The sequence below is a fragment of the Vombatus ursinus genome, unplaced genomic scaffold (genome assembly GCF_900497805.2).
Source record: "Vombatus ursinus unplaced genomic scaffold, bare-nosed wombat genome assembly UNPS02014942.1, whole genome shotgun sequence".
In the NCBI taxonomy this organism is placed as follows: domain Eukaryota; kingdom Metazoa; phylum Chordata; class Mammalia; order Diprotodontia; family Vombatidae; genus Vombatus; species Vombatus ursinus.
This window is the reverse complement of record NW_020954720.1, coordinates 11,495,424-11,519,951: the sequence shown is the minus strand read 5'-3', so window position 1 is coordinate 11,519,951 and position 24,528 is coordinate 11,495,424. Positions and strand designations below refer to the sequence as shown.

Sequence of the window (24,528 nt, the reverse complement as noted above, 5' to 3'; positions counted from 1 at the left end):
TTAGGATTTAGAGATTCTATGTCTATAGCCTGAAGCTATAGACATCTAGAGCTACATGAAGCTTTGCCTTATAGCCCAAATTTTAGTGTCCTCCTTCTCTAAACTATCTTGTATTTCTTTTTTTATTATTTATAAAACTATATATGCACATATTATCTCACACACTAGAACATGAGCTCCTTCAGAGTGAAACTATCTATGTATCCATCCATTCATCTATCTATTTGCCTATTTATTTATCTATCCATTCATTTGTTTGTTTTAATCTGTTTTTTGATCTCCAGTACCTGACACATAAAAAGAACTTAAAAGCTTACTGATTGATTGACATTCCATGGTACCAGTGATAAGGAAATCCTTCAGACAATTTGGAAGCATAGCTGGTATCTGAGAACTTATATTTGATAACTCATGTTCCAATCATTTAATTAAAACCATGATGGGATAAAAACAAGCCCAAAGAAGAAAAGTGAAAAAGGGACTATTTGGAAGAGAAAAATTGCATGAATTTTAAGCAATTTCTGTTTGTAATACTCTTAAAAATAGAATTTATTGGAGATGAAAGATTTTCAGATAGCTGAAACTTCCTTGGATCATGGGGGTATAGGATAGATAGATATATAGATAAATAGATAGATAGATAGATAGATAGATAGATAGATAGATAGATAGATAGATAGATAGATAGATAACCATTAGGAATATGCTTCCAAATTTAGAATATCAAAAAGCAACTTTTAAATACAAAATCATAGAATGAATATTTGGGGAATAAGTAATTGAACAGAGACAAAATGAGGCTAAATAAATAAAACCACAGATAGGAGCCTCCAAATGATTCCCATCCTAAGTCACATTCCTAAACCTGTTATATCCTAGTGCAGAGGTATCAAACACAAGGCCACAGGCTATACAAAACTTCCAAGTGTGATATGTACCAGATTAAAATGTACCTGAGAAATATTTAACAAAATAAATAAAAATGCAATAAGACAAAGACAACATTACATTTTAAAACTAAATCAGAGGGCAGCTAGGTGGCGCAGTGGATAGAGCACTGGCCCTGAAGTCAGGAGGACCTGAGCTCAAATCTGGCCTCAGACCATAGACTTGACACTTACTAGTTGTGTGACCCTGAGAAAGTCACTTAACCCCAATTGCCTACAAAAAAAAAAAGCAAACCTAAATCAGACTGCAGCCTGCAGAGATCCTTATGTAAAGTTTAGTAGCACCCATTTCTTTTTTTTTCTTTTTTCTTAGCAAAGATATTGGAGTATTTTGCCATTTCCTTCTCTAGCTCATTTTAGAGATGAGAAACTGAGGCAGACAGGATTAAGTGATTTGCCTAGGGTCACACAGCTTGTAAGTGAATAAGGCCTGATTTGAAATCAGGAAGTTGAATCTTTCTGACTTCAGGCCCAGTGCTTTGTCCATTGTACCACATAACTGCTACATACAAGGAAAAAAAAAACATTCCTTTCTTCCTCATAAAACCTTACAGATTCATACCCCACTGGTGGCAGACATAGGCTATTGGAAACAAAATCAATCAATCAATAAGCATTTATCAACAAGCACCTACTATGTGCCAAGCACAGTGTGATACAAATACAAAAAATGAAAGAATCCCCATACTCAAGGATCTTATATCCAGTACAATTCAAGAAAACAGCAGTCATTGTTGCTCTTACCTGAGTAGCATCTTCATACTAACAGTATCAATGAATAATTGTGAATAGTCTTAGAATCAGAGATGAAGAACTAGAATAGACTTCAGACTCCATCTAATACAACCCTTTTTCTCTCATGAAATTGAGGCTTTGGAGGGGTAAGTGATTTGCATAAGACTGAAAAGGACAAATAGAGATTATGATGCCCCCAAGTAAAACAAATTACTGGTTATTAATTTCATTCATCTTATAAAGAGGTAACTGAGTGGAACAATGAATAGACTACTGGATTTCTAATCAGGAAAGCTTAAGTTTAAATCCTCCATCAAACATTTACTAGCTGAATGACCATGAGCAAGTCATTAACCTCTGTCAGCCTCAATTTCTTTATCCGTAAAATGGGGATAATAACATCACCTATCTCTCAAAGTTGTTGGAAAGATCAAATAAGGTAACTTATTTAAATACTTTGTAAACTTATTTAAATATTCTTCTTCTTGTTGTTATTGTAAATATGGTTTCAGTAATTAGGATAAAACATTTCTGTTTGGTTTTATTCATTTGTTAGGTAAAGAAAATCAATAGATAACTTTCAAGTATAATAATAAGTTGTCTTAGGAAGTAAAAATGGAATTTATCTCGGACAAAAAAATTCAGAATCTGTTTAATGCAAACAAAGAAAAGCTGAGCAAGAAATCAGGTATGAGTCTGCAAAAGTATAAACCAACTTCAAAGACAACATAGGGGCTAAATACAGAAAGGATGCCTCAAGAAACAGAAATGATAGAATTTATTCAGAAATAAATCATCTCCTAACAGTGCATGCCTTCAATTCCTGATAGTAGGGCCGATGCAGCTAGCAAAAAATGGCAAGGCCCTCAAGAAGGGGACACTAAAGGAGAGGCAAACTGGCTCAAGTTGAAAATGGAGCAAATCAAAGGCCCTGTGCTGGTCAGTAGTGGGACCAGGCCTGTGAAGAGCCCCTGCACTTATAGGTGAAGTGAGCTAGGAGGCCTGCTCTTTAAAATAAATAAATAATTGATAACAAAACAAAACAAACATTAGCTGCATGAGTGTATTTCAAGTGTTAAATGAAGTTGATCTTCTTAAATTCATTCTTCTTTCTCTCAGGTCAGATTAAATTTTGTATGGTGGCTACTTCTTCATAAACTCTTTTTTCACACTTATATTTCTATTACACTTTAATTATATTCTCTGTGGGCTCAAAACCCTGGAGAGGCATTTTTTTTCTTAAAAATGAGGGAGACTCTAAGTTTATTCACCAGTTCATATTTTAGGATTCTAATAGCTGTAATTAAAGTCTTTCAAAAGATGAAGTAATTTGAATGTTTCAGAACAAAATCAAGTAAATATACAAAATTAGGAAAAAAATAAAGCTTAAAATTTTCAGATGGTTAAGATTTTGCACAATACTGACTCAGTGAATGAATATGACCTTCCAGATTGTTTTTTAGGCATCCATGTTTTCTCAAGAATTATTGCATTTTGAATGATTTCAGATAGCAAGCTGACAAATGCAAATTCAATCCCACAATGGCATGCATATAAAAATAATTGTGATTGAAGTCACTTGTTTTCCTACAAATATATTTAGTGAGAAAGCTACTAGACTGATATAAAGACATATGATAAATGGCATTAAAGATAATGATTTTTAAAAAATTTTAGTGTACTTTAGATACATTATGAATATGTACCATTAATACAGTGGGCCAAAATATAGAAAGTACAAAGGGTTGGGGGAAGGAGGGAGAAGAAAGAACACTGACCTGAAGAATTGCTTTGATGAGATGGAATTCTTTAATAATCTTAATTTCATAGTCATTTTATTTCTTAAAATCTACCAGATTATCAACTCCTCAAAAGCAGGAGTGGTGTCATTTACCTTCGCATATTCTTCTTTCCTTATAATGTGGTGTGTACACAATATTTGCAGAATAAATTCTTCATGTATTTAGAGATGGAAGGAATCTTCAAGGTCCAACCCTACATTTTACAGTTGTGGAAACTGAAGCCCAGAGAGGTTAATTGACTTGCCCAAAATCAATGCAGGCAACAAATGGCAAAGCCAATATATAAATACAGGTCCTGTGACTCCAAATTGAAAGTCACAAGCTAGTTTGGATCTCTCATGACCATAGAACAAATACTACTAGAAAAAAAAGTGTATCATCCTCCTCCTATATTAAAATAACAAGTCATCATATAACCTTGCCTGTGTGTCCTTCATAAATAGTCCACAACTGTGTTCAGTTTGGTTCAATAGACTAATGGGAAGAGCCCACAGAACTATTTGAGTTTTATGGAGAGCAATATTGGCAATTCAGCAAAACTACATAAATATTTGAATGCCAAAATCACTTAAAAACTGTTCTGATTGTTCCTTTTAGTAAGAGGATAAGCTGAGGGCTATCTAAATGACAGGCAGCATGATTTGATCAAAGCAAAGGAATACCTTAGATCTCTGCTGATGGCAGAATTGATGAGTTGGACTAAACTTTATCTTTTTCTACTTTTCCCCTCAGTTTTAATTAGTCTTAAATTTGACCTATCGAAAGCATCTTTTCTGTCACTGTTTGATGCCAACTTTTCAGATAGAACTGCTCCCAAGGAGGGAATGGGATAAGTTGGGAGTATGTGGGGGTAGTAAGAAAAGATCCAAAAAACAGTTAGTGTCTGATGAATGCACAGTTGACATCACTAAGCACCCTAAAAATGATACCATCTTACATAAATATTCTATTTGACTTATTTCTGACAATTCTGAGGGGGTTTTTTGTCCTAAATTAGTAACTTGTTTACTTTCTAGTATAAAGGAATATATCTCCACTGATTAGTTGAGGTTGAAGAACAATGAACCTCTTAATTTACACTCTTGGAGAGCTAGACACCTCCTGGTTAGGTCTCATCAGTGCTTGGGTGCAGGCTTAATGCAACCCAGAGTAGCTGTTCTCACCATATCTTTTGATTTGAAATAAATAAATTATTAGTCAAGTTTCTTAAGCACAAATTGTGTGTGTGTGTCTTCTTCTTACAGACAGAATTTAACTATTTTAAACTTGTTATCAGAATCTTGTAGCAACTCATAATTTCTTAAGATATTTAATATCTTATTTTTTATTTTTAAAATATTTTTAATATTTTTAATTATTTTTACATTATTAATTAAATAAATAAATTAATAAATAAAATATAATAATAAATAAAAATAAATTAAAATTATTTTTAAAATATTTTTATTTATTTAATAAAACATGTATTCTAGAGTTTTAGATATCTTTTTCTCAAGGACCTAATTGTAGATAATAAGATTTTCCATGCCTTTTTTTCCAGTTATATTCTTTGTCCTCTTTGTTACATCCCTCTTCTATGATTTTTTGCCATGCTCAGAAGTTCACACTAACCATCTTGCCAAACCAGAACAGCCTGTGCCACGTACAAATCTATTTCTCATCTTTTTATACATTACTACTAAAAACTGACCTCTTCTATGCAGCTTTCAATGATTATGCAAAGTTTAATCCCAATACAACAGTAAATCCAAATTCTATCAACCTGCCACCCCTAACTATAACTTTATGAGTTTGTGAATATGTAATCACATAGTGGGCATATGTATATCATCTGTTAGAAAAAAGAACACAGAAATTCAGATTTAGAGGACCAAGTAGCCAGATCCCACATTGTCTTTCCATTTTAGGTTATGTTACTCAATGTCTGATTCTATTTTTTTTTCATTACTGGCATGAATTCTGAGAATAATCTATTTTCTTTTGTCTTATTTGCTTCAAAAGAGGAAAGAACTGATTTCTCTGTTTTAAAATATGTTGTTATATAGCTATACATCATGGAATATTATGGCCTGAAGAATTAAAACTGAATACCACTCACATGACAGTTGGACAGCTAGATGGTGCAGTAGATTGTGTGTAGAGCCAAAAGTCAAGAAGACTCAACTTCCTAAGTTCAAGTATGGCCTCAGACCCTCACTAGCTGGGTGATCTAGCAAGTCACTTAACCCTATTTGCCTCAGGTTCGTGATATGTAAAATGATCTGGAGAAGGAAATGGTAAACCATTCCAGTATCTCTGCCAAGAAAACACCAAATGGGGTCATAAAGAGTCAGACACAACTCAAAATGACTCAACAATAACAGATGGCAATGGGGAACTACATAGTGGACTTTATGCAGGCAAAGAACAAAGAAGGCCTAGAGTAAAGTACAGCATCATATATGACTCAAAAATAATATGAACTGGTCAAGTGGCCAGAAGGAGATAGTTGATGGATAAATGGTTTCCCACCTATGGTTGTGATGCTGAGAGAAAGAAGTTAATGCACTTATTAGATTGAAATTCCTATGGAGAAATTCTGGCAACACGTTGTCAAGGGCCACGTAAGACTAAGTAGGCATAGGAGGGTCCTCATCTACACCATTAGAGGGAACATCTATGTCAAGATCAAAGATCTATTTTCATATTTGAATATTCCTTTTCTAAAACTATTTTCCAAAGAATTAATTTATTCATAATCCTTCACAACTAGTACTCATTCTCTAACCACTGCCCAAAACTTTCTATGTATTTAAGCTATTTTTAAAGAATTGGGCAGTTTATTTTTGACACCAACAATAGATAATTTTATTTTAAAACTATCTGATTAATAATACCAAGTGAAAATGTAAAGCTTGCCAAAGGTGTTTGCTTCTGCCACAGAAGATGTGTAGTGCAGAATCCAGATGGAAACAGTGTGGGCCTCATAGAATGTGAAAATCTCTAGATGAGAGGTTTTTACACTGAGATCTATGAGTGCGTATTTAAAAAAAAGATGTTTAGAAAACTTTCAATTTCAATGTAATGAACTTCCTTTGCAACAATATGTATTTTATTTAATTAATAAAAATTGTTTTAAGAATAGGTCCATTAGCTTCACTTGACAAAGGGGTCTGTGATACACAAAAAAGGTTATGTATCTCTGCTATAGATGATCCTGTTTGCTGAAAAAATTGTACTGATTTTATTAAGCTTTAGAACAACATTGTAGACTATCTCAAATCAGATCTGGAAGCTCACAAAAGTTTGAATTAACTACCTTATAAGAAAAAAAAGGCAGGAGAGTAGGAATGGAATGAAGAATTCGTATTTTCCAGATTAAGATAAAAAATTGGTTAAGTAACCCATTTCATCAGTGTATATTTCCTGCCCATACACCAAAGATGAATAAAGAATGAGTCTCTGAATAGAAAGAAGGGAGAATACCAGATCACATTTAAAATATTATGCAGTATGTTGAATGACTCCAAGCTCCTTTCTGAAACAAAAGCCCATAATTTTATATTTCCAAGAATTCTATATTGTTTAGTATTATAAACAGGAATGACAATACCTGCCTTCAGAGAAGTCATGACCTTTTAAGAAAAATAATGCATGTATATAGTTACAATAAAAATAAAATATTATAAATTTATGAGTTATGAAAAGTAACATGGAATTTTTGAGGAGAGAGATATTACTTCACAAAGGGACCACATAGAGAAGGTAAGCCCCAAACTGTTCTATCATTGGAAGATAATTATCTTTTACCATCATGCTACCAATTTTATCTTATGTTATTTGTTGAAATCAGTGTTATGAACTGAACTTTTGTGGCTGAGGATTATGAGAGTAGAATATTAATATTACCTTTTTCAATGTGTATCCTTTTGGATTCATGGCCAAGATCATGGCCAGCCAGATCCCCCTCTTTTGGACCAGGTAACACATTTGGTGACAAACCCATCAACATCTGGTTCATGGATAGCCCATTCTGATGGACAGCTGCTGGTACAAAACAAAACACATATACACATACACACAGTGATACTATTAATAACACACAGTGTTCCATTTATATTAATTAAATTTTCTTTATATAAAAGGGAAACCCTGTCTTCTCACTATCTCTTAAGTATTTTTAATTTTCTAGTCTATTTTGAATACCTTTATACTTTTCCAAATGAGATATTCAAGTTCCACTTTCATTAACACCTCATTAACTCTAAGGCATTATTTAATATTTTAGAGTACTATTTAGCACATTGAGTTGGCAACTTAATGCATAGTACATTTTTTTTGAAAAAACTAAATGCATTCTTCAAAGATGTTTAATGAACAATGATGAAATCCTTCTGTTTGATAAGAAATCTTATTTTTCAAAAATGATTTATAGGTTAAAAATGTTCATACCACAAAGAATAAGTATTCATTAAATGCTTGTTGAATGAAAAAACAAGTATTCTTTCATCATATAAACAGCAGAAGGTACCCTGATCTATTAGGATAATGAATCAGGTGACCTAAACATCCGTCTAATTTAAATTATCCCATCAATGAAGATACTAAACAAACTGTCAATCTTGAAGACTTCATGGAATGATTCTACCATTTTTTGGTTATTCATGATATATTAATCTGTTTCCTTAAAATATTATAATTAATTTTTTCTTGGTAAATGAATATTTTAGTCTACTCTTTACTTAGATGTCCTTACTGCATAAGTGATAAATGAACAATGAAATAAAACAATTCTTACTTCTTATAAGAAAATGTATCTATCCCTTTAGAATAACTCCATAATTTCAAGAAACTTCCATTTTCATGGAATAGATTGGGATCAAGTTCATTTTATAGAGAAATGTCACTGGAACCATGGAAATAGGAAATTTCTGCTGTTTTATTGAAAAAAAATTTGATTTTGAATTATTGTGGTAAATAAAGCACAATAGCCGCTTTTACCTTTTTAAGAATTTGGGTGGATGAAAACCTCCCCACAGATTACATGAAGACTTAAAAATTCAAATCTACTATATATTCCTTTCTTTGGCATTACTATTAAAATGATAGGATGTAAAAAAAAGGCATGTTTTGCTCTGCAGGATTTACTAATAATCTTATCCCTTTAGGGACACTTGAAAGTCAATCTTATAGTCACCAGGGGTATTTCAACATCAGCTGCTACCAGTAGCAGCATCATGAGATCACAAAACTAGAGCTGAAAAAATAGAATCTGTCAGGTTCAATACTGTCATTTTACAGATGAGAAAGGTGAGATCTGGTGAGGTTAAGAGATTTACCTTTGATCATACTGTTACTGCTCAATGTGAGATTTGGAAATGGAAGTTTGAAAAACTTCACAACACAAGTAAATTCTGAATTTCAAGAAAGTAAAAGTAGATTTGCATCTGTCTATAATTTTAAAATTAACAATCCAGCTATAATTTTATCCACCATAATTAAAAATAAACTTGAAAAGATTCCATTGTAGACATTATATTGTATATTATTTAACTTTAGAGACAAACATATGTAACTTACATCTTGAAAAGTGCATTTGTTTTTGTTCAGTCATGTCCAGTTCTTTGTGGCCCCATTTGTGGTTCTCTTGGCAAAGATAACGGAATGGTTTGTCATTTCCTTCTCCAGCTCATTTTACGAATGAGGAAACTGAGATAAACAGGGTTAAGTGACTTGCCCAGGGTAATACAGCCAGTAAGTGTCTGAGGCCAAATTTCAACGTAGGTCTTCCTGACTCCAGGTCCAGTGCTCTATTCACCATGGTACCTAGATGCTCTCAAAAATGCATGTGTGTGTATGTATGCGTATGTATATATACACACACACACATACACACATACACATATGTATATACATATATATTATGTATAAAATATGATAAACTATAAACTATATACATATATACACATGTGTGAATAGATATGTATATATCTACATATCTACATAGATTGTTTATATAGGTAGTATATATGCACACTGTATATATTGTATATTGTACATATTGTATATCTATGTTTATTGATATACAATGTAGATGCAAGCTTACTTATTCATTTGTGTATCAGCAGGGGTGTGATGGTAAATATTTAACAACCAGCTTCCACTCCACCCCCCAAAAAAACCTATGCAGAACACACTTTTAACTGTAATCTGCATATTGATATTTTCTCCATCATTTTCTTAAGTTTAGAAATCAATAAAATAATAAATCAAACCCCAATTTGTAGTGTTTACTGATTTCCAACATGTAAATGCTCAAGATGAAAATTTGAGATGGCACTAGCAGTCTCTAGGATACCTTGGTGTGTGTGTGTGTGTGTGTGTGTGTGTGTGTGTGTGTGTGTGTGTGTATGAATTGTAATTTAATTGAGATGACTTCATATGATCATTTCTTGTTTGTTGAGAAATCTTTTTCTTTAGAAAACATCTTTCTTAAGAAAATATTTTCTCATAAGAAAAACAATTTATGAAAATAATTGTGATAGTAGAAAGAGCTATCAATTTGGAGTCATAGAATCTGAGTTTGAATCCTAACTCTCCCTATGTGTGACTTAGGACAAATCACTTAAAGTTTTCTATACCTCAGTTTCCTAATCCATAAAATGAGGAAGTTGGATGAAATGAACCTCAAAGATTCATTTCCAGTTCAAAATCCATGATCCTACAAGTTTGTATGCAACTAAAAATGATATGCTCTAAGTCTAAATAGAGTGTATTTCCTAGTGTCTATGGACTAATCAGTTCATTTGCTTAAGCAGGAAAAAAAATCAGTGAAATTAGTCAGGGATAAAGTGTAGAAATAAGTCAGTGCTCCTTGATGAAGAAAAACACTCACTGTTTGGTTAAAATTTTCACTTTTCAACTGCTTTGTTCTGGTCTTACATCTTGGGAGATATTTCTGGGACACTGCATGAATTGGGCCATTTGCCTATCACAGGTCTGGTTTGCTGGAGGCTGGCATGGCCATACATCAGTATAGCCCAAGACTGATTCCATATTAGAGAATTAAGGTAATATTTTATTTTTTTACTTTTTACTTTTTAATTTTTTTCCTATTTAAATTTTTATTTATTTTCAGTTTTCAACATTCACCTCCACAAGATTTTGAGTTCCAAATTTTCTCCCCATCTCTCCCCTCCCTCCACACCAAGATGGCATGCATTCTGAATACCCCTTCCCCTAATCTTCCCTCCCTTCCAACTCTCCCCCCCTTCTCTTATTCCTTTCCCCTTTTATTTTCCTATAGAGTAGGATAGATTTCTATGCCTCATTTCCTGTATTTCTTATTTCCCAGTAACATGTGAAAACAATTTTTAACAAGTGTTTTTAAAACTTTGGGTTCCAATAAGGTAATATTTTAAAATGCAGCTCTACCTTGATAGAACAAATCATTGAAACTCATAGCTAATTTTAACTTTAGTCAAAAAATTCCAAACTCTTCAACATAACAAATAGTCTTTCAAGACTTACAAAAAGTAAAATTCATCATTTTGAATTCTACTCTTTCCATTTCCCAAGTCTTCCCCTCTTTTGGATGAATGAAGAATTTAATGAAGAATTTGAAGTGGCCCAAAAGATTGGCTGTAGGCTAGCTGAGGAATCAAAAAAATAGGATGTACTATGCCCAACTTGGACAGTCAGATACTGAATAACTGAGAGCTGCATTCACTTCAAAAACTAATCTAGAAGGTTACTTTCCATCTCAAGCTCTGTTTCATAGCTCAAAGCTTTATGTGTGGTATTACAGAGTGGGAGTTTATATCAAAAATTGTTAATGTAGCATCATACCTTAGGATATTGCAAACTGGGAAACATAATGTTGAGAGATGGCTCTTGCTACAGAGCTTCAGAACATGATACATCTGAGATCTATTTGGAATGAGGGCATTTTGATTAGAAAAGCCAGCTGAACCTAATAAAGTTTAAAATGGTGACAAGGAAAAGTAGGTGACCTACGGATTCTATCAGAAGAACTCTCGGTCCGTGCAGGGGAGCTAGATACGCTGCTGCTTCGGTGAGATGATGGATGACTGCCAGGTCTTCGACCCTCTTCAAGAGAGGGGGCAGGGGAAGGACTGTCTGGAACACGTTCCTATACCCCCACAAGAAGAAAAAATAATAATACATTAAATACAATAGCTCTCTTGTCTATTGAAGGCTGCTTTTTTTTCTAATACAGTAGAAACATAATATTAGAGCAAAGAAAAGAATTATTTTCATTTACATTGAGCTGCATTAAAAACATCCCCACTTATCTTGAGCTTTTCTCAGGATAGAAACAATGAACCCACAAAAGCCACACAAAGGAGGGAGAACAGAGAAGAATAGTCAGATAACACACATCCGGAAAAGTTGCATAGGTATACACTACCATAGCAATGGCAAAAGTTAGATATAGTCTAAATCCCCTATTTGGAGAAAATGGGGCCAAAATAAGAGGACCAAAAATATTTAAGTTGTAAGCCATTAGGCCACAATGAATGAATATAGCAAAGTGGGCTTCAGTACGAAAGAAATATCCTTTTTTAAGAAGTCTATGAATGGAGCTATTATAGTCTGCTGTGTCAATGAGTATCTGAGGACTATTTAGCACATATATTATTAATGTGATAGACCAAAATAATGCCAGAAGAGTTGTTAACATTTATTCCGTCACTGCTCTGTTATCCAAGCATTAGAGAGCCACATTTTTAGTAACCTGCAAAGCCTACACTAATAATTTACACACATTTTTCATAGAATTTCAATATGTGAAGGGACTTCAGTAGACAACTAATCAAATCTATAAGGAAAAATAATCCCCCACAACAAGAATCACAGATATACATACAACTTTGAAAGTTATATATTGAATGTGTTATATATTTTGAAGAAAAAGGCAAGCTTTACATAATGGAGGTTAACACTAAACAAAAGCTTTGTGTACAATTCTTTCTTTCTGTTCTACTAAGTATATATAATTTGAAGTTTGTGAAGCTCAGAATAAAGATGAAATTTAAAAAAGAAAGAAAAAAAATCTCTACTCTATTCCACAAAGAGTACCAGACAAGCAACCTTTGTCTAAAGACTTCCAATAGAGAGAACACCACTATTTTCTAAAGAAGCCAATTCCCCATTTGGATTGCTCTAATTGTTAGGAAGTTTTTCCTTATATTAAGCCTAATTTTGCCTCTCTGAAACTTCTGCCCATTACTCTTAACTATGATTTCTGGGGCCAAAGGCTTTCTGCCTTTTATAGGACAGTCTTTCAAGTACTTGAAGACAGCTACGTGTCCTCCTAGAGTCTTCTATCGTCCATCCAGGCTAAAATAGCCAGTTGCATTAAACCAATCCTTTGTCTCATTCTAGTTCTTAACTAACTCTGAGGGTAGCCAAAACCACTTTTAATTTTGTTTATTTAAGAGTCCTATAAATACTCCAAAGATTATATATGAACTAGATGAAAACAAAATCTCTGATGAATAAGGGGAAAGAAGTGAAGGAAGGGAAAACTGTGTGAGTGGAGCCTACACTTTTTATAGGATTAAGACTTTTGTCCCAGAGTCAATGTAGGCTAATTCTTTTTGCTATTTATTTTGGTTACCATAAGTAATTTTGTATTAGAAAAAGGAAACTTTTCTATTCCTTCCCACTTTCTACCTCCTAATATTGTCATCATGCCCCTCTCAACCCTTCCATAATAGGCGATGGGATTCTGTCCTGAAAATACCCAAGTAGAGAAAAAGTTATACAACTCTGCACATTCTCTGAATTACAACAAATATTACTGCAATCAGGTTAAAAAGTGGGATGATAATAATATTCCTTCCTTGGAGTAATGATATCATTTATAAATGGAACACTATCCAAGAAATCTCTCCTTTGTAAGAGTGAGGAACTAAATTAATAAAAAGGAAGGTGACCTTTATGGATTTTGACTTGTGAATCTACATTTTTAAAATGGTCATTAAATGGGTATAAAATTAAAAGCTAATTAAAGAGTAGAGCAGACATACAGACATTAGAACTAGATAATTTTTCTGAAACACACACACACATATATGTGTGTATACACACACACACACACACACATATATAATGACTGCTCAAATAATGAAGAGAAAGACATTCTGTAGAGAAAGAGACTAAAACCGGTACACAGAAATTATTAATAAAAAGGTGACTAATGTTTTCAAAAACCAAAGGCAGAAAGCAAAGATTAGGCCTGATTCTTCACTCTGCATCTTGGTAAGAGTAAGCAATATGTCTGCTTGCTAAAGAGGGAAGGTAACTTCTTTGCCGTCTAGCTCAAGCTCTTCTAGGCTTCCAATAGTGTGGGACAGTGGAATTTACCTTAGAATCAGAGGAACCCAACTCAGATCCATATACCTGTGTGACAATGGATAAATCACTTAATTTCCCTGGGCTTCAGTCTCCTTATCTCTAAGATTAAGGGGTCAAATTAGATTGCCCCTGATGTCTCAACCAGTTCCAGATCTGTGAACCTCAGTGAGCAGTCTCAAGTACAGGTCTTTATTGTGGTTGTTTTGTTTTTCTAGCATTGGTCTCGGAGTTAGGAGAATTAGACATAAACTCAACCTTTTTTTCCTTAATAGTATCAAAAAACAACAAGCATTTCTCATGTGGCTAATGTAGGCACACTGAACCCTGTTAGGTGCTTCACATAATATAAAGATTATATATACATATGTTATTTATATATATATATATATAATATAAACATACATATATAATATAATAATACATAATATACATATATAATACATATGACACATGCTCTCTCTATATATATACTCACATCTATGTATGTATGTATGTATGTATGTATGTATATATTCCCCACCCTCTAAGAGGATTCTAATGTTATGGGAGTCTATCCAGTTTATCTAGTACCTCTTCAAGCCTGAGTTTCCTCATCTACAAAATGTGGATAATAATTGTATAGGCTACCTCACATGGTGATCAAGAAAAGTATCTTATCAGTGATACAGCTTAGGATCATAGGCTCTTAGAGATGGAAAAGACCTTAAGACTTATCTGGCTAAAGGGGCATTTGACTCTCTTCTCTAAAATCTCTATTAAGTGGTCATCTGGCCTTTGCTCAAAGACCTCCAAAGATACGGTACAACTGCTTCCTGAGGCATGACATTCTACTTTTACACTTTTCTAATGACTAAAAGTATCTTCTACATTTGATCCTAAATCTGCCTTTCTGGAATCTACTCAGTGCTGCTAGTCTTGATCTCTGTGGGGAAAAAAACAAACAAACAAAAAACAAAAAAAACCCCTAAATCCCCTTTCTATTTGATAGCCTTTCACATAATAAAGAAAGCAACCACATCCATCCACTTTATCCTTCCCCACCCCCCCCCCCCCAGCTAAAAAAGCCTCAGGTCCTTCAGTTGATGCTTTTATGACATTGGAGACAATGTGCTACAATTGAAAAAATGCTAGAATTGAAGTCAAGAAACCTTGGTTAGAGCCACATTGTGTGATGACTGACTTTAATAGTCTTAGCTCTTCTTAGCAATGCAAGGATCTAAGACACCTCCAAAAGACTCACAATGGAAAATGCTATCCCCATCCAGAGAAAGAACTGAGGAGTCTAAATACAGATAGAAACATACTATTTGCTCTTTTTCTATTGTTGTTTTGTTTCTTCTTTCTCATGGTTCCTCTCATTACTTCTAATTCTTCTTTGCATCATACCTAATGTGAAAATATGCTTCATATGAATGTATAAGTGGAGCCTATACCAGATTGCATAACATCTTGGGGAAGGGGGGGGGAAAGGAGAGGGAGAAAATTTAAAACTCAAAATCTTGTGGAAGTGAATTTTGAAAACTAAAAATTAATTAATTATAAAAAAGGAAAAAAAAAGAAACTTTGGTTAGACTCTTTCCTCTCACTAACTAGATTTTTGACCCTTGATGCATCACTTAACCTCTCTGAGTCCCAAATTCCTGATGTGCAAAATGAGGACAAACATGAAAAAATAGTTGTACTTCCTGTGCCGTAAGGTTATGTCGAAGGAGCTTTGTAAACTTTAAATCTTTAAAAAAAAAAAAAACTCACTCTTCTGTGGATCTGAACTTAATGATGGCCCCAAAATGTTTGTTCAGGATTCAACAGCATACTCCACATGTGATCTTACCAAATCACTTACTTTGTAATGGATAATTTAATTAAATGGGACCTAAGAAAGGGCTAAGAAGCAGAAAGGTGATTTCACTGGTAACAAGATCTCTTGGATACAGAAACTCCCTCTAAGAACACAGGTTAGCATCTTAAATGCAACTTAAAGGCTTAGCAAGTTGCCTAAAGCATTGAGAAGTTAAATGACTCACCATGGATCAAACAGAAAGCATGTGATAAAGATGGGATTTGAACCCAGATGTTCTTGATTTCAAGACCAATCTTTATTCACCACAACACACATCTTAAGATACCACTAGTTTTTTTTGTTTGTTTTGTTTTTAACCTAAAATATCTAAAATTATTTTATCATCACCATCATTGTCATCATCACAACCACCTTGTATAATTTAATAAATAGACCTTTAATAATGGAGGGAGCAATTTCTCAGGAAAGTACACTTGTAAGTCATATCACCTAAGCCGTCTCTGTCTTAAAAGAAGATAGGGATTCCAAGAGGCAGAGGTGAGAAAAAAGTGCATTGCACATAAAGGTGACCACCTGTGCAAATGGAAAAAAAAAGTAGGAGATGAAATATTGCACACAGGAAGAAAAGCTCTGATTGTTGGTAAAGCCTTTGGAAAATGAAATGGCCTACCAAAGAAGGTAGTGTGTACCTCCTAACTAGAGGTCTTCAAGAGAGAATAGGTAACCATTTAGGTATGGCTATTGTAAACAGATTAGATGGATTAGGTAGGCTCTGAGGATTCTCAGAGGTCTTCTTAGATCTTACTCTCTACCAGTCACACTGTTCTTCGCTCTTCCTGTCCCTGATGCCTGGAATCTTCTCTTTCTTCATCTCCACTTATTGTGTCCCCTGGCTTCCTTTAAGTACCATCTAAAATCCCATCTTCTACATGAAGCCTTTTCCAATTCTACTTAATTCTAGCATCTTCCCTTTCAATTCAGCTCAATCCAAATGAACATTTATTAAGTGCCTCTTATGTACCCTACACTGTACTTCTCTCTCTTAAGGAAATTAAGGGGCAGCTTTAATGTGGTAAGTAAAGGGTTACTAAAGGGAAGATGTTATTTAACTGTGCTAGTTTCTGATTCAACTATTTTATTTAAATCTGTCCTGAATAGTATGTGAAAAATGGATGCATTCTCATTTAGCTTTCCAAACCAAATAAATCAAGCATGCTAGGCTTCTAAAACTCTGAAGTTCATTAGTGCACAATGCAAACAAATGACCTAAAATTGTAAGAAAAAAACTAATATATGAATTAAGAGAGTAGAGAAATCACAGCTGTACTAAAAACAGATGCACTTCACCTTATGATAACAATAAGATTAAAAAAAAGGGGAAGATGGCTTGCCTCTTTTTTAACAAAGGATTTAGCATTACCTCACCATGACTCTGAAACTCAGGTTCAAACAGCCACCAAATACAGCCACCAAAAAACAATCTTCCCTTGTTTGTACAGTGAAAAATGCTATTGACAAAATTGTCATCTATTCTTGAATAAGCAGACAATAACTGTCAAGAGAATAATCACATGCATTAAGGTTATTATATAAGCACATATACTGCCCCCTACACACACACACACACACACACACACACACACACACACACACACACACAAACTCCTTTACAAAGCTAGGCTAACATTGATCTTGAGAGGCAACATGGCACAACAAATAGAAAAAAAGGCCTCAAGATCTGGAAGACCTGGGTTCTAGTCTCATCTCAGACACATAGGGCTGATGTGCCCCTATACAAAACTTTTAACCTATCAGTGACTTTGAGAACTTTCTAAATAAGGCTATAAGTTGGAGAAAAGAGGTTTATCTGCCTTGGTAGATGAAGCTACTCATTATGAGCCCATTTTTTTTTTAACTCTCATAAAATTGGACTCTATTCTAATAAGAATTTACTTCAAATAATTTATCTTCTGAAGGACATCTCTGGTATGTCTACCCAAATCAATGCAGAAACAAGCTGTAGTTCAGGAATAGATAGCTAAGTAGCTAAATATATGCTTTAATACATTTTAAAAGTGCTAAGATGCTTTCCTTGAATACTCTAAATACTCAACCACACCAAGGGGGTTGAAACTCTAATATTAACTCATAATGGCTTTCTCTTTTCCACTTAACTTACAGAGTAGTAAGTGAAAGTATGTGTACACACACACACACTCACATGTGTGTAGTCTTCTTGTTCTTGTCAAAATTATAATGACATATTTTCAATTTCTGAGTTATTGAGAAAGTCACTTATGATAGCAGGGTAGAACATTGTGGGTATAACCCTCTCTAAACCTTTTCTCCTTTTCCTTCAACTGATTATTATTAATATTGTTTTCTTTTAAGAACTTTTAAAAAGTATCAATAAGTATACATGTAAGAAATATTTGTAGTTCTTTCCAAGTTTAGTTCAACAAAGAGAACGTGCATTCATGAAACAGATCAATTTCCTTTAAAGTCTTTCATTGCGAGTCCGGATTTCCTGTCATAATACATTTTGCAGTGGTGCTAAGGGAAGGCATGAAAATCTGATGTTACTTTGGAAGTATTTAACTCTTCACATCCAACCTAATCTTTCTTGGACTACCCCCAGTGGCAATAGTTATGCTGCTAAAAATCCATTAGCTGATTTTTAAAAACATTTTCCACATAAATTTATAAGATGCCTGGCTAGTCAATACATATACTCAACTCAAAGTTCAGCTTTTCTGTTTTCTACATTTTTAATGATCACATAGAATAAATAGAAAATGAATCAGAAAATATACACAGCTAAGAATTAGGAATATAACAGGATATTTTAATATTTAAATTAAAAGTAATTTTTTCAAGCTGCAATATTGCTAAGGATTGCATCACTTACTTTTGCTTTAGGCTTATTTTAATTTTGATTATATTATTTATTCAGAGATAAAAAACACAAATACAAATTTTTAAACCACTTATTTTAAACACATGCAAATTGTTAAGAACTTAAGCATGTTAGTATTCAATAGAAGCTGTCTATAAATTGGAAAACAGCATATTTAGTCATTTCACTTAATGTATGATTTCAATCTTTGGAACGTGATGCATTGTTCTTTGAAGAATTTCATTAAAGTGAAATCCAGCAAGCAAGTAAAATTTGAATACATTTGTTGCACAATAAATTAATTTATTTCAACAGCTTAATTCTTTTATAATATTTATATGCTTGCCTTTACAGAGTACAGTATAAGATGGAGAATAATGGAGACAACAAAGAATTGCTTAGAAGAGAATATCATAATTATTATTGAAACAAGACATAATGAGTTTTATTTTAACATAATAAGAAAAAGTGGGGTGTTGTCTGTAGAGGAAACTATAGAAACTGGACTTACCAGTTCATTTGCATGATAGGCTTTAACCCCAAAAATGAATTTGAAGAAGGACATAGGCAAAAGAATATTTAATTTAGTACTTCAACATACTCCTCTATAATCTTGTATCATAAATCCACCAATCAATAAAACACAATCTCTGGCAATTTTCCATCCTTATCAAAACTAGTCACAAGTAATAAATGAAATTCAAGATGAATACCCTCTCATCAAAAAAGAGGTCAAATAAAACTAATGGTCCTGGAAGAGTAAAAGAAGAAAGATGCATTACTAGCATGTAGGTGGAATGAAGATGGTATTACTCTTTAGGATTATTCAGTCTCAAATATATTTCAAAGGCAAATTGTTCTAAATTTAAAAAAAAATAAGGAGAAATGTCATAGCTTTAGAGAAACCTCTAGTTCCTTCTGAGGTTTAGCTTAAATGCCACCTCATTCAAACAATAGAGTCCACTTTCAATACTTTGTATATATTTTAGATAAATTCTCTATCTGCTCATCTGTTAACCATCCCTCCAGACACCAAGGTTCACAACCTACTACTCACTGTCTCTTGCCCTTCCATATCCAACCTATTGCCATGTTCTGTAGATCCTATTCTTGTTAAAATCTCTCATATATATGCACCCCTTCTTTCCTCTGACATTGAATTATCCTACTTCAGGGTACCATCAAGCCTGAACTATTTCAATAGAATGATGGATGATCTTCCTGACTCAAATCCTCTACCTATTCCAATCTGTCTTTTACTCAGTTATCAAACTTATCTTTCTAAGCATAGATAGGGCTGTATTTGCCTTTCTACTTAAAAACAAACAAACAAACAAAAAAGAAAAAAAAACTCCAGTCTCTCCCTCTTACTCTCATGGGATCACCCTCTCTTGGGTGGTTAAACTCCTTCATAAACCGCCTTACCCTTCTAACTTTCTTGTAATTCACGCCCTTCCATGTACTCTGTGATCCAATGACAGTAATTTTTTTGTTATTCCTCCCACAAAACACACCAGCTCCAAACCCTGTGACTTTCACTGACTTGAAAATATAATATCCTCTCAGTACCTTGAAGACAGGAGCTGTATCACTTTTATAATTGTATGCCCAGTGACTACATCATATGTGGTGCTTAAGAAATGTTTGTTAGTTGACTGATTGGAATTAAAAAAATATGGTATATTCTCAAAATAAATTTGTCAAAATGATCATAATTTCTTTAGCCTTTTCTCACAGGGCTTTTAAAAGAGTAACTTTATCTGTTACTCTTGCATTCTTTTCAAGTGTTTCATATCTGTTCTCATTTGAAGGGATTCAAAGTAAATGTAATATGAGAGTAAAAGATCTTACAACAGGTTGCCCTAATATTAAGTTTTTATATAATGATTATAATATAATTTTGAACTGATAAATTAGGGTGCTAACTTAGTCACACAGTCTGAAGTGGTAAACTTGAGGATTTTGAGTTTGGAGGACATTATATTTGATATGATAAGCCCCATAGATGAAGTTTCTTCCTCACAGTTCGACTGCATGACTCATGCTCATTAAATAATAGGGAAAAAGGCAAAGGTGTATACTGTGTAAGTTACAAGTATAATTTTCAGACCTAGGAGGTAGTCCTGTATTCTGAGTGAAGAAAGGGGGAACATAGAAGCATAAGAAATTACTGGAATTAGGGAGATGTGTGTGTGTGTGTGCTTTCATCAGGCATCAAAATGCAAGTGATTTTCAAGTTTTAAAACAGATTTTTAAAAATATATTTGTTTTTTATATTATTTGGGCACTGTTCCTTATGACAAAACTTTTTTTTTTAATTCAAAGGAAGGAACAAGTGGAAAATCAGTAAAATCGATAAATATATTAAATATATTATACACAATTTTCCACACCAATGGATTCCCACCTCTACAAAACAGTCAGGTAGTGGTGACTACTCATTTCTTTTTTATGTCAAATTATTTTTTTTAGAATTTCAGTTTCAAATTTTTAATGGTGATTGTTCTATTAACATTATTGTAGTTATCCTATATATTGTTTCCTTGACTTGATTTACTTCACTTATTGGGGAAAATACTTGCAATATAAGCCTTTGTAAAATCCACTGAGTGTTAAGCCATTAAATGGAACTTGAGGTACTAGTCACTGGCCTCCTAACAAATTGTGGGAAACACAGTTGTTACAGGCTCAACCATTATCAAAAAAGAGATAGTCCAATGGACCCCCAAGGGGTACCTTATAACCCTGATGGGTAGATGCAGCCTGCCTGCCCTCCAGAAAGCAGAACCAGTGCATGCCTGCTACATTATCATTATTGTTATCACCATTATTCTTATCATTATATGCTTTTCCAAACTGCTGATCACCCTACTTAACTATTTAGCAGTCTGAATCATTGTAGTCTAAAAAGTTACTTGGTAATTTGTGGTATGTTTCATAGGCAGAAAAAATGAAACATCTTCAGGAGAAATGAAGAGACTTCATTTCTCCTGAAGATGTTTCATTTTGCCCTGTACTGGTGAAACACTGCAGACATATATTTATCTGGGCTGATGTGAAGGCTAGGCAGAAAACACACTATGGAAACAGGACAATTCCATGATAGACTTTTTATCTTAAGTAGTAGAACTATCACTTCTAAATTTGAAAACAGTCTAAATGCTAGAACAGATAAGCCATTATGATCTTTAAAAAAAAAACGCACATAGGCTGACCTGCATAAATCTCTTGAATGAGAAAAAAAAACAAAATCTTTCTAGAATTCAAACTATAATCTGTAGCATTTCTGCTATGATGGATAACAAAGAGAATCCCTCAGGAAGAATGTAGTTAGCAAAGAACATAGCATAAATGCATATTCTGCTCTACTTCATATATAGATTTCATTATTATATTTAGGATTATCACTGATCCATAAATCTTATATTATTTTTCTAATATGATTTTCATTTTTTTCTCTGGGTATCTGTTAGGATTCCATAAGGGCTAATTAGCCTTCCATCAAAAAGTTCTCTTATTCAATAATAAAATAACCTATATTAACTATACAAAAAGTAAGGGTCAATTATTCCTTTATCAGGCCAAATGTGCATAATCGCTGGATATAATTTTATACTAATCTGACTAGAAAAGGTAGTACATTGTTACCCCAAGCATAATGCTTTTGTCCCATTGGCTTGAGAGTTTAATCGGTGTGGTCTTCTGAAAAACAGGTTACCAGCTGACTTGAACCAGATGAATCTTTAGAGCTAGGCTCTCTTAGACATATTCAACTGATGTTAATTTTTCATCTTAATTTAAGAAGATTTCAAAAATATCTTTATTCTGTCATCACTACAAATGTTTCACAGAATAACAAAATTTCTGAGTTATAGAGGAGCTCAAAGGCAATAAGGCTCAAACAATACCTGAAAAAAAATCCTATTTACAACATGTTGGACAAGTGAGTCATCCAGTCTTTGTTTAAACCCTCATATGAGGGGAAACTCACTAACTTTCAGAGTCAGTCAGTCAACAAACATTTAATAGGCCCTAATATGTGCTAAGTACTGTGCTGACCAGAGGCAGATCATTCTGCATTTCAATACCTCTAATTGTTAGGACACTATTTCTAAACGTGCTTCTTTGTAACTTCTACCCAAGAAGCTGTTGTTTCAAATTCTGTGCTCTGAGACAAGGCAGTGTGGTATAGGGGAAAGGGCACTGTATCTGAAATCAGTGGACTGAAATCAAATCCTAGTTTTGCCAGTTATGGCCTGGGTGACTTCAAACATATCACTACTTTCCTCCCCTGTAATATAAAGTGGTTGACTGGACAGCCTCCAAAATCTGTTTCAACTCTAATCTATGATCTAGCTGAGGAAGTGTAATATTTCCTCCCACAACACATCTCCATCATGTAGAACTCAGTCAAATATCCAGATATGTTGCCTCTTTGATCTTCATATAGAGAGAGTATCCCAATATTTTCTTCTCATCACACTATTCACTTGTGCCATGTAAGTAAGATATTGCATCAGGAACTTATTTTAGCTTCTTTTTTTATTTATTTTTTATTCTTTTTTTTTTAGGTAATTGGGGTTGAGTGACTTGTACAGGGTCACACAGCTATTAAGTGTCAAGTGTTTGGTTTGAGGCCAGATTTGAACTCAGGTCCTCCTGACTTCAGGAACAGTGCTCTGTCCACTGTGCCACCTAGTTTGTCCCTAGGAACTTATTTCAAAAGATCTGTGATTTCACTGGTTGATACCTCCTCCATTCAGCAATATAAATTGCAAGATTTAGTAGATGCATTCAGAAGTTATTGTGACCAAAAAATATTCATAAACTCAAGGACAACTTCCTAGAAATGACTGTCCCCGATGTGAATTAATTAAAAAGTAAGAATTGAAGATGATACAAAGCTAGTACCTTTGATGAAAAGAACATAAATGTAAGATATTTCAACAGCAGAATAAAGTCATTAAGTCATAAAACTCTCACTAGCATCTCAAAAGATACATCTGTAACATTTTTCCTTTCTGAAACACTAATAAACATTTTCAGTAAACATAAAATATTTTCATTTTTTGTCAGAAGTTTGATGCCTTTTGTTTTCACAATACAGTTATTTCCTTTTATACCTCCCTGTATATTCCTTCTAACATAAAAAGCAGTCAAGCAAACCTGACAGCATATAACTTCATCTGACAGCATATACCAAATTCCACACTCATGGTGTCCCATGACTCCATGGGAGTCATGAAGAGATGTGTGGTCTCTGGGTTGAGATTGATCCTTACAATTAAAATATAAATTCATTTTAATGTTTTAAAATTTTATAATACTTATTGTATATATCATTTTACTTGCTTTGCTTACTTTTCCCTTTAACAGGTCATTCAAATAGTTTCATGTTCCTCTGCATTCTTCCTGTTTATTGTTTTTTACATATAATATTATTCCAATATATTCACATACTACAAATTTGTTCAGGTAGTCCCAGAACATATTCACTTAACTTGTTTTAGATTTTTTTTCTGCCAAAAAGAATGCTACTATCAATATTTTGTTATAGGAGACTTTCCTTTCAATCTTTGGCCTCCTTTGCAATATATGTCTAGTAGTCAGATCAATAGCTTAAAAAATGAATGAATGTTTTTTAGCACAATTCCAATTTTCTTGCAAGATGGTTGAACAACTATACCAACAGCATATTAGTCTGCCTTTCTCCCAATGTCCCTCCACAATTTTCTATCTCCACATTATGTCATCATTGCCACTTTGAGGGATGTGAAATGTAATTTCAAAGTTGTTTTGATTTTGCTTATCATTAGCAATGAATTGGAACAAGTATATGGTTTCTGATAATTTTATATTCTTCTTTTGAAAACTATCTATTTCTAACATTTAAACAGTTATATCTTGGGGAAATAGTTCTTGGTTCTATATTTATTCTCTATTACACAAATCAGAATTTTAGCTGAGATTTTTAAGATATTTTTT

General features: G+C 33.5%; 1 protein-coding gene across 3 annotated transcripts in view; it reads right to left on the bottom strand.

Annotated features, from left to right (window-relative positions):
* The window catches only part of DACH1 (dachshund family transcription factor 1), a 488,469-nt gene that overhangs the window by 122,732 nt on the left and 341,209 nt on the right, over window positions 1–24,528 (bottom strand). For 2 of the 3 annotated variants that reach the window (XM_027844597.1, XM_027844598.1), the window contains 2 exons: window positions 11,480–11,615; window positions 7,373–7,507 (listed from right to left, as the gene is read on the bottom strand). In XM_027844597.1, coding sequence (XP_027700398.1) covers window positions 7,373–7,507; window positions 11,480–11,615 — 271 coding nt within the window. Of the gene's footprint in view, window positions 1–7,372; window positions 7,511–11,479; window positions 11,616–24,528 lie in introns of all 3 variants that reach the window. The other variant, XM_027844596.1, reaches the window with a different exon arrangement.